At 49.0% G+C, this 15492-nt stretch overlaps 1 protein-coding gene across 3 annotated transcripts; it reads right to left on the bottom strand.

Moving 5' to 3' along the window:
• Nucleotides 1–69: 69 nt before the first annotated feature.
• Nucleotides 70–15247, bottom strand: LOC130401608 (protein polybromo-1-like). 3 transcript variants are annotated; one of them, XM_056605493.1, is made up of 29 exons: nt 15157–15247; nt 14678–14852; nt 14456–14553; nt 14103–14250; nt 13852–13995; nt 13281–13397; nt 13081–13149; nt 12817–12915; nt 12572–12657; nt 12162–12477; nt 11905–12042; nt 11728–11813; nt 11143–11422; nt 10935–11040; nt 9867–10506; nt 9253–9464; nt 8679–8864; nt 8408–8565; nt 7685–7933; nt 7350–7495; nt 7081–7238; nt 5999–6182; nt 5091–5298; nt 4464–4662; nt 3942–4010; nt 3238–3396; nt 2813–2880; nt 628–820; nt 70–511 (listed from the first exon to the last, which is right to left on the bottom strand). In XM_056605493.1, exons 2-29 carry the CDS (start codon nt 14810–14812, stop codon nt 348–350), a joined length of 4815 nt encoding a protein of 1604 aa, XP_056461468.1. In that variant the 5' UTR covers nt 14813–14852; nt 15157–15247; the 3' UTR covers nt 70–347. The 3 variants fall into 3 exon arrangements, with proteins under 3 accessions (XP_056461468.1, XP_056461466.1, XP_056461467.1); XM_056605491.1 differs by lacking the exons at nt 3238–3396; nt 12162–12477; nt 12572–12657; ... (6 more) ...; nt 14678–14852; nt 15157–15247 and having other exon boundaries at nt 82–511; nt 4464–4665; nt 11905–12105; XM_056605492.1 differs by lacking the exons at nt 70–511; nt 628–820; nt 2813–2880; ... (13 more) ...; nt 11143–11422; nt 11728–11813 and having other exon boundaries at nt 11943–12468.
• Between the last annotated feature and the right edge of the window lie 245 nt (nt 15248–15492).

Raw genomic sequence — 15492 nt, 5'->3', positions numbered from 1 at the left:
ACAAAAGGAAGTGCATCCGACATATAGACCACTACACCCAATAAAGCGACAAACTCACTCAATATGTACAGCACGAACAATTTTATTTTGTCAGTGTCCATAAGCCAAAACATAATTTGAAGACAAATTCTCCCAAGGTTTAAAAAATAATTGAAAAAAAGCACACACACACACACACACATACAAACTACCGGTACATCAAGCTTATCCTGCTAATAAATATAAAAATCCATGATTGAACAATTCTTTGTAAAATATTGCCTCTATGGTCTATTATTACTGGTGCTAGAGTTTGTGTCGCGATAAGAACAGTGAGGAAGCAGGTTTTACAAGTGGTCCCAGTGAATCTACAGGTTGTACGCCTGGCGGATGTTCAGCGAGTCTCTCAGCATGAGCTCCCTGAGACGCCACAGCGCGTCCGCCATGGTGCGGTGGGCGCCTTTGCTCTTCAGCCAGTGGCTGGGCAGATGGCTCTCCTGCTCTTTGGTCAGGTGGGCGTCCCGTCTTTGGGCTGTTGGGGCAAAGCGAAACACACAAATTCAGATGCAAATACTAATCTCAGCGCAAGCACGGGAGGTACCAATGAAGTGAGCAGGAGGGGGGGGGGGGGGGGGGGGGATAGCGCACCTTTGAGGGTCTGGTCCCACTTGCTCACAGTGCCGCTGTCTGAGTTCAGCCCCTCGATGTACTTGAGGTAGGCCTCAGAGTGAAGGACCCTCTGGGTCTTGGGTGGGGGGGCTACGAACAGGGGGCTGGCCGGTTGGCCAGGTTGTCCGGGGTATGGGGGCGGAGCCTGAGGACCAGGGCTGTACATACCAGGCTGAAAACAACAACAGTCATGTATGTTATAAGCATCCATAATAAAATTATTAAATACATTTGTTAGTGACTTAATGTGGTTTAAGCTAGACTTCTTTCAACACATATCGGAAAAACTGTTATTGTTCGGAATGAGGGGTAGGGTTACATGTTTTTCCAAGGTCGCATAAACCAGAGTGTTCTAGGAAATCTCTTCGAAATCCTTCCGCTCGTTGGCGAGATGGTGGCGAACAGTGCACAAGCAATTAAAAACCACAAATGTATTTTCTCAGTTTTTAATGATTAAAATAAAATTTGTTATCATAACCATAATTTTATCTTAGTTTAATGTTGTTTCAATGTATTATAGACCATTTCCTTTCTATATAGAACATACATAGCACAACAAAAGATCGCTAGTATACCGAATGCATTTCCCCCCTTTGATTGGACAATTAAACACCCAGACACCTACACCATTGAACACATGGATATGCCAGCTGATGTCAAATAAACACACCATAAATGTTTCAATAGTTTTCATTGATTCCTAATAATAATAATAATAATAATAATAATTAAAGCTGAAATCAGCATTTTACAGGTGCCAAGCCTAAAGCCGACCAATAAGACCCCTAACAGACCATTAAGACCCTTACGAAGACCATTAAGACCTTTATTGTTTGCATACGCTTAACAACACTGGAATAGCCTCGGCTTGGTATGGTGATGGGCAAACAAATTTTCATGAGTCAAGTCTTTAAAGTTTTCATTTGATTACTTTAGCGCCCCCTATCGTCTTATTTTGATGAACTTTAGCCTGGTTAACGTTGACCTATGCTTCTTTAAATACACCTAGTTTGGTGATGATTGACTCATGTTAACCCCGGTATTAGTCCCCTATCATGGATTGGGCTAATTTGGACGTCCAGACGCCATTTTCTTACAGGTTCTTGGACTAATGTCTACAGGATTTCATGACTGTAGGTGAAAGGGCTAAGAAAACATGTCCGTCCAAAGTCTGCATTTTCAGTTAATTGATGTTATTTTATTTATTTATTTATTTTATTTATTATTTATTTATGCCTCGGAAGACACATTGAGGATTAAGATCCTCATTTTCAATGGTGCCGAGGGTACCACCTATAGCCCGATATGGATGAAATTTGGAGGGGTTCATCTTGACCCATATGCCTTTGACTTGACTTAATTGTACTTAATCAGTTGGAGCTTTGGTCCCCAACATCCACTAATTTGGTCCCGCTCAAATCAAACATTCCGTCTATGAACTGTGGTGATTTTAGTCACAGGCCACGCCCATTTCGATGCCACGCCCTAATTGGAAATATGTTGAGTCTATCTTGTTCAGAATTTTATTTTGAACAACTTTTGTATTGGATTCAAGATCATACCAGTCCATTTTAATGTTGGTATAAGCATTTAAGTCTTTACGTGTTTTAAACTACACCCTTTTTAGAAGTCAATGGCTCCTGGGTGCCTCAATCTTTATTGTACAGACTTCGCTTTATGTCAGAATGAAGACATTGGTCCATTGATGATATGTGCTAAAGGATCTTTGTCTACGTCTAAAAACCTAGGATCCTTAGGGAATTGAGTGTTTTTAACAAAGTTCAAGATATTCATAAATGTATCCAAATAAAGTCATAGGTTCTTCTGGCATATTTGTTCAGCATGAGGATATGCATGTGTTAACAAAGTTTCATGACTTTTCGTCAAAAGCGGTTATTAGATGTTTGTTCAAAGTTTGCATTTCTGGACTGTTGCTATAGCGTCACTTTTGGGCCAATCAGTGTAATATTTGCTCTCTGTTAATATTGAGTCAGCCTTTACAGCTGCAGTAAGTTTCATAAAAAGCGTGCGAGCGGTTTAGGCTGTGTAAGTCAAACGTGGCGGAATAATAATAATAAAACTAACAATCACAATAGGTTGCCGTCGCACTTTGTGCTTGGCACCCTAATATTAATAACCCTGTGTATTGTGTGTGGAAGTGTACCTGCTGCATGTAGTGGGTCCCAGGGTTAGGGCTCCCTGCCATGCCGTTCATCCCTGGAGCCATCATACCTGTACAAAACATCAATCCAGATCCCCATCGTTAGCCCGTACCTCGCGCTACCCAGACCATCACAGAAAGGCACTACAAAATGTGAGCGTTAACACAAGGCACAGCGTGAGAGAGAGAGACGTGCGAGTGGTTGAAAACTCTTGACGTGCATACTACCAGGTCCTCTGCTCTGTGAATGAAGCCTGAGGGGCGGTTTAATGTGGAATGACGAGGGATGAGAGGGTGAGTGTGTTGGGCGTAAAGGCCTGGACGACCCAGGAGTAGAGCACTGCAGAGCAGGTCAACCCCTCCAGCCAGGAGAGAGACTAGACCGAGGAGCGGAGGGGGGGACTGAGCTGCATGTCGGGGCTCCTTACCCGGGTGGGGCATGCCGGGATAGTGCATGCCTTGCTGGAGATGATGGGCGGCCATCGGCGGGCCCCCTAGATGAAGCGGCGGCATGGGGGCCACGCTCAACAGGCCCTCGTGGGGGCCCTGCATGGGCATGTACTGCGGGCCGTAAGCTCCCATCATGCCTTCGGAGGAGGGGGGAGGGGGGGGGGGGGGGGGAGATGAGGGATGAGGGATGAGGACAACAACAAACACAGCCATGCATAAGTGACATGCGGTGTGGAACGTAGGAGGACATGCTGACATGCGGCGGTACGGGCGCACGGCAGAACGTGGGCGGAGGGGTTAGTGGGCGGGGCAGCCCGCGCGGAGGTGAGCCGACGCTCGCACGCGACCCGCTCTCTCCGGGGAGACGCCATGCGGCTGATGTCATGCCGCGTCGACGCGTGGAAGCGCGCGCTGCTCGTGTTGGAACCATAAGAAGCTAGAGTGTGAGCTCCACAAAGCGGCGTGGACACAGAGGGCTACACGACGGACTATTAGGAGGGGTTCGGTTTGGGGGCCGTGGTTGTTTGGTTGTTAACACAGTCCAGGCTCATGACCCAGCGGCAGCACTCTGGCGGGGCACTCTCGTGCGCGGGTTTACCTGACACGGGCGGCATGGTCTGGTTTATCATTCCCATAGTGCTGGGCGAGGGCACCACCCCCACCAGTGCCCCTACTGGGGTACCTGCTCTAGGGGAAGCCTGCTGCCGGGCCCTCTCTCGCTCCTGCTGCTCCACCACCTTGGCGGCCCGCTCTGAAACACACACACACACACACACACACACACACACACACACACACACACACACACACACACACACACACACACACACACACACACACACACACACACACACACACACACACACACACACACACACACTTAATATGTTGACTTCAATAGGTCTTTAAACCCACACAACACAATTCAGATTTGGACCACGGCCAACAGATTTCCAGTCTAATGGGCGGTTGTTGGCAACCCACCAGTCCCATTAAGACCATGGCAGCGCAGCAACATCAACTGTAATACAAATTCTAATAGAATAAATATCTAACATCACCACTAAATAATTTAAATATAGGGTGGAATAAAATACATCGGATGATCAATTATTGCTATAATACTTCAAACACTAATCTGGCAACCGCTTGTCAAACACATTATTGAGGGTGGTTGCCCTGCAATCGCCCTCCCCCTCCGCACCTTCATATTCAGCCTTCTTGGTGGCCTCCAGGTTCCTCCACTCGGTGCCCACCAGCCGGCTCAGCTCCCCGAAGGAGAAGTCGGGGTGCCGGGCCTTGATGACGGCCCGCATCTCGCTGCTGAACAGGATGTAGCCGCTCATGTTGATCTTCCTCTTGGAGCCCTCCTTCTTGGACATGCCCTTTATCTTAGGAGTGGACTGCTTTGCAAAACAAAGCAAAGCACACAGTTGGGTCAAGGCCTTCCCGCAGTGGAGTAGAAGGTGTGTGTGTCAGTTAAGGTTCCCCAGTGGCCCCTTTTTGACCAACTGATTTACCCATGATACATCTGTGGGAATACTACCCAGTGGACCACCCAAAGAAATACAATCGTAATTATAAAGCCAATACATTCCTTCCCATGTTCAGACAGGTTCTCAGTGACCAGTTCATTTTCATATCACATAGTTTACAATGTCTGGGTTCTTTTATAAAACATTCACAAAACTCGATTAAAGTATTGAACATGAATATGTCCCGGCCACAGAGAAGTGGAAGGCGGCCATTCAACTGGCGCCCTCAATGTGCCACGGACGTTGCACGGCCGCGTCGTCCCCCTCTCTCTACGGTCTATGGTGCAGGACCAGACCTGGGAGGGCGTGTACACGGTGGCGTCCAGGTCGACCGTCACGGGGGTCTGCATCAGGGGCATGGAGGGCGTGGCCGGGGCCTCGTCGTCGTCGTCCAGGTCCTCCAGGTCCTCGTCCCCGTCCTCCACGTCGGCCAGCTTCAGCTCCAGCTCCTCGATCTTCTTGTTCAGCAGCGGAGACGCCTCCTTCTGGGGCACCACCAGCTTCCTGAGGACCGCCGGGAGAGGGTGAGTGAGTGAGGGAGAGGGTGAGTGAGTGAGGGAGTGGGTAGGTGAGTGAGTGAGTGGATGAGTGAGTGGGTGAGTGAGTGTGTCTGTGGGTTGCTGAGTGTGTCGTGAGTGAGTGTGTCGGTCGGTGGGTGAGTGAGTGAGGGAGTGTGTCAGTGAGTGAGGGAGGGAGTGTGTCGTTGAGTGAGGGAGTGTCAGTGAATGAGGGAGGGAGTGTGCCGGTGGGTGAGTGAGTGAGCGAGCGAGGTTGTGTGCGAGTGCTAGGGTGGGTGACTGAGTGAGTGATTGAGTAGTAGAGTGTGTCATTGGTGAGTGAGCGGGTGAATGAGTGATTGCGTCGGTGGATGAGTGAGTGAGTGAGTGTGTCGGTGTGAGAGTGGCCGAGTGTTTCGTTGGTGAGTGTGTTGTGGGTGAGTGAGAGGGTGAATGAGTGATTGCGTAGTTGGATGAGCGATTGACTGAGTGAGTGAGTGCACGAATGAGTGAGTGAGTGAGAATGGGTTGGTGTATACAGTGCATAGGAGCTGCAGAAAATTAGGCCCAATCCCATTTCTACCCCTTACCCCTTCCCCTTACCCCTCCCCCTTGATTTGAAGGGGTAAGTGGTAGAAATGGGATTGGGCCTTAGGGCGGCCCGAGCCGGTGCATAAACCCTGCAGCGATCCGCGTGCCAGACGGACCTGAAGTAGTAGGTCTCGTCCTCCACCACCTTGGCCGAGAGAGAGAAGCGCTTCAGGCCCTTGAACTTCTTGATCTGCTTCTCCGTCTCGATGTAGCGGCTCTCGCACAGCAGCACGTCGTCCTCGGGCACCTCGGTGGGCCGGCAGGACAGGTAGTCCTTGAAGGAGGCCACCAGGCATTTGCCTGGGGAGACGGTGTGGAGCGCAAAACAAGGTCAAGCCACGCAGCCGGTTCAACGGAATGAAGTGCAATACAAAGAAAGCACTTGTAAAACACAATTTATGTTTTTACTTAAATTACTACTTTACTAATTAATAATGTGTTAAGTGGTTGATTAATTAAACCGACACACTTCCCACAGGCTCCTCTTCTGTTGATTATTTTATGAGGTATGCAGCCAAAATAAATTCTCATAGAATAATTAGCGAATTACATTTTCCAATGTAATTTTGAATTTAATTCAGATTAAAGGGTTGATATTATGCCATCAGGTTTGAGTAATGGCTTGTCCCACTCAGACCTGATGGCATAATATCAACCCTTTAATAATCACAATGAAATTCTAAATTACATTGGAACTAGGGCTGTCAAATTAACACTTTAATTTAGATTAATTAATCACAGAAAAATAACGCGTAAAAAGAATTAACACAGATTAATCGAGCTTCTATTGCGCCTTGGGTGCATCATTTGCGTTAGCACAGAATGGAGGCAGACGAGAAGACGCTGCTCGGCCCCGTGAACGGAAAATTAATGTTTTAAATAAAAAAGCTTGAAGTCTATTATGTCTATTATTCATTGAATCACTCATCTGCCGTAATTTACTTGAATTAAATTATTTTGAAATACTTTCTCGGAAAAATGTAAGTATGTGGTTAATTTAGATTAATTAATCACAGAGCCTGTAATTAATTACATTACTTTTTTTAATCGCTTGACAGCCCTAATTGGAAGATGTAATTTTTCTAATTATTATACAAGATTTTTGTTTAGCAGCATATTCACAAGAGAAACAACAGAAGAGGAACCTGTCTGTCTGTGTCTGTGCGTGTGCGTGTGTGTGTGCGTGTGTATGTCGTACCCAGGACGCAGGTCATGGGCAGGGTCTCCTCCAGGTTGCTGAGGAACACCTCCTTCTTGTAGAACATCTTGGTGGGCTCGTGGGCCGTCTCCTCGGGGTGGATGAAGATGGGCCCGAAGAAGAATGTGGCTCCGTTCTGCACCCACAGCTTCTCGATCCTGCAAGGCGGGAGCGAGCCGATGAGCCTCATGCACCGATGGGCCTGTAGCCTCACAGGTACCGGGGTCTGACCGTCTGCTCGTAGGGGCGGGGGGGGGTCCATCTCTCACCTGGCCACGCGGGGCTTGGACAGACCGTGGGACTGGATGTAGACACAGTCCCCCACCTTCAGCCACATGTTCTTGTAACGCAGCTGGTCGTAGTACTGGCAGCCGGGCTCCGCCCCCGTCATCTCCACCGGGACGTCCTCCCGCTCCTAGAGACACACACACACACACACGCGCACACACACGCACACACACACACACACGTTAGGATACAAATGGGCTGAAATAACAGCTAACTGAATCATTCTCCTGATGTCTTCCTAATCTAATCCTGAGGGTGAGTCATGAACCGTAACCCCTCGTTCCTTCCCCCTCCTCCTCCACCACCACCACCTCACCTTGTCCACGCAGCCTCCTTTGTCCGCGTCGGACACGTCCATCAGCGCCCTCTCCTGGGGAGGCTTGGCGAACATGGAGGCCACGCGCACCACGGGCAGGGGCGTGTCGCGCTGGGCCAGCCGCACCGAGGTCACCGGCATGGCCCACACCTTGATCTTCTTGAAGGTCTTGTTGCGCGCCGTGTAGCGGGACTCGCAGATGTACACGTCCTCGGCCCGGTAGCCCTCGGGGTGGAGCTTGAAGTAGTCCTGATGGGGGGAGAGGATCTGGGGGTCACTATTTGTTCATGTAGGAGACGCTTCTTTGAGGAGGAACGGGCGGCAAATTGAGACAAATGATCTTATGGCGTCTTTGGCTGTGGAGGCCTACAGAGGGCGTGGCCAACAGCAACGACACTATCCCGTCTCCGTTCAATATCAACAACTCCTTTCCCCCCCAAAAAAACAAACAAACACCTATGGCTTCTCCAAACACATCTTTAAAATATTTGCTTGTGTGAATATCAATTATGGCACCCATTGCCCTCCAAATAATCCCTGGGAGGAGGGATCCCCCATTCTGCAATCCTTCTCACGCTATCTTCCTTGCTAATTAATGGAGTATTTCCTCGCCCCTAGAGGGAGCTAGGGGGGTGTCATTTATAGATGGCCTGCTAAGCCATTTGAGAATGTACCTGTGATTAAGGGCTATACAAATTCAATTGAAAAAATTTAAAATCGTACCTTGACAAACATGACCATACACTTGCCCCGGACCCTGCTGATGGGAACCTTGTTGTAGTAGTCGCTCTTGAACACCTCCTTCTCCAGGAACTTGCGCGTGGCCAGGTGGAAGGTCTCGCTGGGCCTGTAGAACCAGCAGCCGTACAGCCACTTCTCGCCTGGTGGCGCCCAGACACACAGAAAACCACGTAAGAAAAACCACCCTCAAGGACTACCTGTCCACGCCGTCTGGCTGAGGGGAGGCGATGACTAGGACGGGCGCGGGGCTCACCGGCTTGGTCCGTCCACAGGCGCTCGATGCTGACGATGTGGGGCTTGTGGTTGGCCTCGGTGGGCGTGACGTACACAAAGTCGCCCACGCGGTACGTGCTGTTCTCGAAGCTGCAGTCCTGGCTGTAGGTGCGCTCTGGTCCCGACTGCCACGCCTCCGCCGGCAGCTCTCCGGATTTATCCGCGTCTGTGGTGGAGGAGATGGAGAGGGAAGGAGGGCCACTTAACATTAGCATATACATTTACCATATCATATATGTAATCTGAACACTCAAACAAGCATGTTGGTGCTGGTTTAAATAAATGTATATAATGTCAAATCTGAAAAATCAGGCAAATCCAACACCAGGTGACAAAATGTATAATGAAAAACATCCAACAACACATACAGAAAAGTAGGCATGCCCTATAAAGGAGCCTTGAGAAGGTTTCTCCTACTTTATTAGGGACATTTTGTCCCCTCTCTTCTAACACGTGTCCGAAAGGTACAGTTCTCTATCGGAAAAGCTACTAACCCGATAGGATTTATGAGCATCCTGTAAGAGAAGTAAGTGCTTGCATAAACCCAGCTGTACCTTTGCTCTCCTCTTCTCGCTTCTGTTTGTCGTCCTCAAACTCCAGGGGAATCTTCTCCCTCTTCTCCTGGTCGATGTCGCTGTGCAGGTGTTTGGACGTGTAGTTCAGCGCCGGGGACATGAGGATCTCTCCGTTCTTGCACAGCTCGTCCCGGATCTTGACGAAGAACTGCTGCAGTTCCACCGCATCCTCGAAGGCCTCCGCGTCGGTCCTGCGAACGAAACAAATAAATACCCGCTTCCTTAAGGATGTCTACATCTCCCTCTGCATTGGTGTTGTCATGCTTCGGTACCATGATGGAGACTGTTTGGTTGCAAGTGGCGCGCAAGTTTAAATGATCCGTCGCAGACCATGAAGATTAAAAACAAGGACCCAGTTAGAAACTCCTCTTATAAAATACATGCTCTCCAATCCTATAGAGACCATGCCCTCTGACCGGTGGTTTTGGAAACTGTTTTGTACTGCTCTCACTTAAATTGTACATCGCTTTGGATTTCTAAAGAGTTGATTCAAGAAAATCTGGTTTGTAAGATAAACGTTCAACAGAGACTAACAGTGCTTGTATTCATTCAGAACCGGATGTAAATGCAAGCGGGGAAGTGCGTCTCCCTACCTGTGCAGCCGGCGGGCCTTCTCCAGCACCTCAAACATGTGCTCCTGGAAGACGTCCAGCCGGTGGTAGCGTCCGCGCTCCACGTTGGCCCGCACCACCTCGAAGTTCACCGCCGGCTTCTCGGGCGCCTCCGGGTCCACGGCGGGGATCTCGGCCAGGGAGTCGCTGTAGACGCGCCCCTCCTCGTCCTGGTGGCCCAGCACCGACACAAACAGGTTGCGGATCAGCTCGCGCACCAGGGGCACCAGCGGCGGGGCGCCCGAGTCCTCGGCGCCCTCCTGCTGCCGCCGGGTCTCCAGCAGCACGCGGTGCAGCACCAGGGCGTCGCGGTAGATCAGGGACTCGGGCTCGTTGTAGGTGCACGCGTTGTTGAACATGAGCGCAAACTCCTCCACCATGGCCTCCACGTCCTGGTAGCGGGCCGACAGCATGTGGCTGCGCAGGCGCTCCATGTCGATGGGCCTCTTGATGGTGGCGTAGTAGTCGGGCAGCTCGGCGCGCGACGGCAGCCGCAGGAAGATGGTGCTGAGGCGGCGGCCGCGGCGGTCCGTGAAGTTGCGCACGGCGTCGTAGAGCTCGGTGAGCCGCTGCTGCAGCGGGGTGAGGTACTTGGACTTCTTGGGGGAGACGCCCGACTTTCCTGCGCAGGGAAAGGGGGGAGATGGAGATGAGTGACGGCGTGACCATTAACGGGTGCCTGCCGGTTTACCTGCGCCTTTGGCTGATCTTTGCCTTTGTTTTCTTTTACGCATTTTTTTATTTAGCTTTAGCTTTCTGTTAAATCTTATATACATTGCACTTTCTACAATGCATCTTTCTAACCCTTATTTTTTTTTTTTATCATTTCATTTTATTGTAATTCGATGTGAAGCACTTTAAGCCTGCCTCGTGTATGACAAGTGATAGATAAATAGATTTGCCGTGCACCTCATATTTATGCCTAGACTACCTCTGCTACTTTAGAGAAGAAGCTTCTTCTCGCAAACAGGCCTTGACACACGAATTTCCCTGCACTACAGAATGACACAATTGTTGACCTCAATGTTAAGCAAAAAGTGACGAACGTACTCAGCTTGAGCTTCGGCGAACCCACTTCCTCCTCTTCGGGCGGAGCTCCCATCTCCTTGCGCTTGTCTTTCAAGACCTTCTCCAGGACGTCTGAATCGTTGTAAACCTATGAATGGAATCACACACAAATACGAAAAAAAGGTCAAATGTCTCCTTTTTTCCCCCCCCTGCCGACTAAACCCGACAAAACCATGGCCGCCGTGCCCACCTGAGAGCCCTCCTCGTTGTAGTGGCGGGCGTTGCGGAACATGAGCTTCATGTCCACCAGCAGGGCGTCCTCGTTGGCGTAGCGCTCCGAGCGGATGTTGTGCTCGATGGTCTTCAGGTCCATGGGCTCCAGGATCACCTTGTAGTAGTCGGGGTAGTCCTTCTTGAAGGGCTTGACCATGAAGAGCTCGCACAGGCGCCGGCCAGTGCCCACCTCCTTGGCGTCGATCACGGCGCTGAACAGCGTCTTCATGCGGTTCTTCCTGATGTTCTTCTTATGGCTGGGACAGAGGGAGACGGGAGGACGTTACCGGGATCCAGGTTCTTAGGATTCGGTTGGTTAGTATCTAATTTTTCCGTTTCTAAATGTTGCTTCAAATGTCAGCCGTCTGCGGGTTGTCAGCTTGGTATTTAAATCCTCAATCCTCTTTTATATCTACTAGTTTTATCTTGCAATAACAATATTCCCTACCTGTACAATTGCAGTGAATGCCATTTTTAACAAAACACAAACCCACAGCAATATTATTGCTATGTGTTTGGAGCCACGATTCAGTTGAATATTCATTTCTGAAAGGCGGCGTACCTTTTCCTCTTGGTGCTCCCGGCGTCGGAGGACAGGATGCTGTCCTCGTCCGCGTCGTCCCTCCTGAGGACGTCCCTCTTCTTCAACTGAAAGCACAAGCACAGGTCAAAGGTTGACATGGCACGACGACACACGGACGGTAAGCATCCCACCGGAGTAGCTGGAGGAGGTAAGCACCTGGAGGATCTGCTGCAGCCTGAGGGCGCGCTTGTAGATGCCCGAGGTGGGCATGTTGTAGCGCTTGGCGTTCTCCAGCATCAGATTCAGGTCCGCCTCCATCTGCTCCACGCTCTCGTACTCGCCCTGCTTCATCTTCTCCCTGTGGAGAGAAGGCGTCGACTCGTTAACCCCCCGCCTAGACCCTGCGCGTACCGTCGAAGAAATTGCTGCACCCCGATGGCAAATCCAGAGACACCCGTAGAGTGTCCCGGCACTTGCCTGATCTGCTGCAGGGCGATGGGGTTCTTGATCTGCTGGAAGTAGTCGGGGTACTCCCTGCGGGAGGGCAGCTGCATGAAGGGCTCCGACAGCAGCTGGCCCTGGTTGTTGCGGCAGCGCCGCACCGCGTCGTACAGCTGGAAGACCGGGTGGCTCCCGTCCCCGCCGGAGCCCGGGCCCTCGCCCTCCAGGTCCGGGTCGTCGTAGCGCACGGGCGTGCCGGCGGCCACGGGCTCGTCCTCGCTCTCCGAGCCATACTGCAGGGACACGCTGACACCCGAGTGACGGTCGCCTTGGGCCGACCTGCGGTTTCTTAATAGTGCAGAGAAGCAGCACACGCAACGCATGAGGACACGTCTCGGCGGAGACTGAAGGTCGTCGACTGTGTTCTCTGTGGGTAGGATACCTGATGCGAACGCTGGACTTTGTCGGCTCGGCGTGTTCGAGTTCCGTCTTCCGCTGCATAAAGACTTTTTTGATGGCGTTAGCATCCTAGGTGGAGAGAAGCAACATTAAAGGGATATGACGGGAGCTTGAAGAAGCCTTCTTTAAGCTTAGATCCTCCAACAGTTTAATCCAATGGTAAATATTTAAGAATGAAAAGTAAAAAAGGAGAATGAAGCAAGAAGAAAAAAACAAAACTGAATTTACCTTAAAGACCTGAGATCCGGGTTCATTGTACGTTTTGGCATTTTTTGCAAGTAGGTCAATGTCCTTGGCCATAGCGTTGATACTTTTATAGTATCCAATCTATGGAAGTGCAACATGTTAGCAATAAAACATTTTAATGATCAGCCCTGCCTTAACAGAGTTGACGTGCATCACTTCATGGACGTTGTTATATAAGACAGGAGAAATCTGCAACCTTGGCAATGCGTAAAAAAACGTGACTGAGAATTAGAGCAACTCCGTTACCTGTATTCTCTGAGCAATCGCTCGCAGATCAATGGGCTCCTTTATAACTGCATAGTAGTCTGGATAATGCTGGTGAAAAAAAAAATGAAACATTAGTCAAGCACAGAACGATTCTCTAAACGAGACCGCGAGGGATTTAGAAAAAACAACTTCAGAAAACTAGAGAAGACATTCCCACCGGGAAATGCTGAAGAGCTCACCACTTTGGAAGGAAGTTTCTGGAAGAGTTCACTGATGACTCGGCCGGCGGGGTCTGCGTGAGACACCACAGCCTCTAGGAGCTGCTCCAGAGACTCTTTCCGACAGGCCGTCGGGGTCTGGGAGAGAAACATGGAGATCATGTTCACTACTCCGAATAGATTGATCATTTAAGATGCAAAGAAGAGAGGACACCATGATGTAAGACTGTACCATACATTCTCACAAGATTATATGAATCACCTCATACGGTCAGGCTACATTACTTGAGAAACCATCAAGACGGCAGTATATTGTTGTTTTAGTTCATATAAACTCAAACACATGAATAAAGATCTGCCAGACTGTATATGAAATACTAGAACCTGACCGATACTGAATTTTAAAGGGCAATGAGGATACCAATGTTAGATAATGAAAAATTACAGATAACGATTTATCGGCTGATATCCAAAATATAGATATAAAACGTTTCTAACATTTTCATAACCGCAAACACACACGCGGATACCACTAGTAATCTGTGATAGGCCGATATCGACCTATCACACCGTGGACTATGAGCCTCCCCACCTCGTCCTCGGTCGAGAGTCCTGTGTTGTCGAGCAGGTCGTCGTCATCGTCGTCGTCCCCGTCTCCGGGCTGCACAAACTCGGTCCTGGTCTGGACGTAGACCATCCACAGCCTGCAGGCGGCCCGGTACTCCTCGCTGTCCGGCTTCACGGGCGAGAACACAGAGGGAGAGTGGGTAGCCTTCCAGAACATAACGCCATGTTTATCGGCGGTGTTATTGTCTATTGGTTCAAAGCACAGCGTCATCCTACCTTGTAGTATGACTTGGCGTTATTAAACAGGAGCTGGAAGTCGGCGGTGAGATGCTCCACTTCTTGGTAGTCCTCCAGTTTAAGTTTCTGTTGGATCTTTGCCATGTCGATAGGCTGGGAAACCGTCTCATAATAGTCTGGTTGATTCCTAAAACACAACAGGGCCAAATGAGCATCGTCCATGATCAACCTTCAATTAAATACAGAATTACAATTTTGTATAATGCTGAATATGAAGTTACAATAGGATGTATTTAAGGAAGTAAAAGGAGCCCATATAAGCAAGGCATAAATCGAATAAGCGGTTATTTAGTGCTGTGAGTGCGTCTCCGACCTATAGAATAAAAATGTACCTTCTCTTCGGAACCCGAAGGAAGAATTCACAAAGCTGCCTTCCTTGGTCATCCTTGTAGTCCCTGATGGTGTTGAACAGCTCGTTGCAAACAGAAATCTGGGTGGAAAAATCTAATAAAGTTAGCAACTCAAAAGATAAGAACCACTAGTATGAAGTAAACCAAATGTCTAAACACATAGAATGAATGACGTGGAACAGAGAAGATATGTGGCTCATGTACCGGGTCTACGGTAGGGATATTAGAAGTCCTTCTTCTTTTTCTACCACTTCCAGGCGTGGAGGACGCATCATCCAAATCGCCCCCGCCGCTCACACTGCTGGATGGGGAGGTTGCCCGTCTCCTCTTGGAGCTCATTGAAACAGCTGACTGGTGTTCAACCCAGCTAACCTGCAGCCTACAAACCAGAGTGGCAATGAGGGATTTCTTCGAACATATGAGGATTAAACTATCGATTGAAAAAACACATGCATATCGTTTTTTTGATCATCATGATCCTTCCATGGAAGTCTTAACTTAAATGCATCAATGGCAATGCTAACATTAGCATTATGATGGCTAGTGGAACAAAGAATGGACTAGCGTATAACGTTAGGGTATTTCCTTCTCTGCCTTATCACTTTTCTTGAATAAAAGCAACTTTATCTCATACATAGTTGTGGTAAATAAACACAATAATATAATTCTATAAAAATCTGTACCTGATATTCAGCAATATACGCTATATTTCCTTAGTCAGAATGCTAAACTTGCTAGCTAGCTTGATTTAAAAACTCCTGTCCGGAAGTTGTGATTCTGTTTTTGCTGAGGCAGCGAGCTGCCATCTAGGGATCACACTCTGCCATCTTCAGTGCAGAGTAGGTAGTGCAACTCAAAAAAATTTTGCTATAGAAATACTGTGATAAAATGCACCGTTATCGGACAGTGTTGGAGGAGGCTGACTTAATTGGGAATAAGTGTACAATAACCTCTTGTTCTCATTCGCAATTGAAACGTATCCAAAAAATGAAACAAGACATTTAAATACACTGACGTCA

Source organism: Gadus chalcogrammus, chromosome 13 (assembly GCF_026213295.1).
Source record: "Gadus chalcogrammus isolate NIFS_2021 chromosome 13, NIFS_Gcha_1.0, whole genome shotgun sequence".
Taxonomy (NCBI): domain Eukaryota; kingdom Metazoa; phylum Chordata; class Actinopteri; order Gadiformes; family Gadidae; genus Gadus; species Gadus chalcogrammus.
The sequence above is the reverse complement of the archived record's forward strand: the minus strand, read 5'-3'. Positions and strand labels throughout refer to the sequence as shown.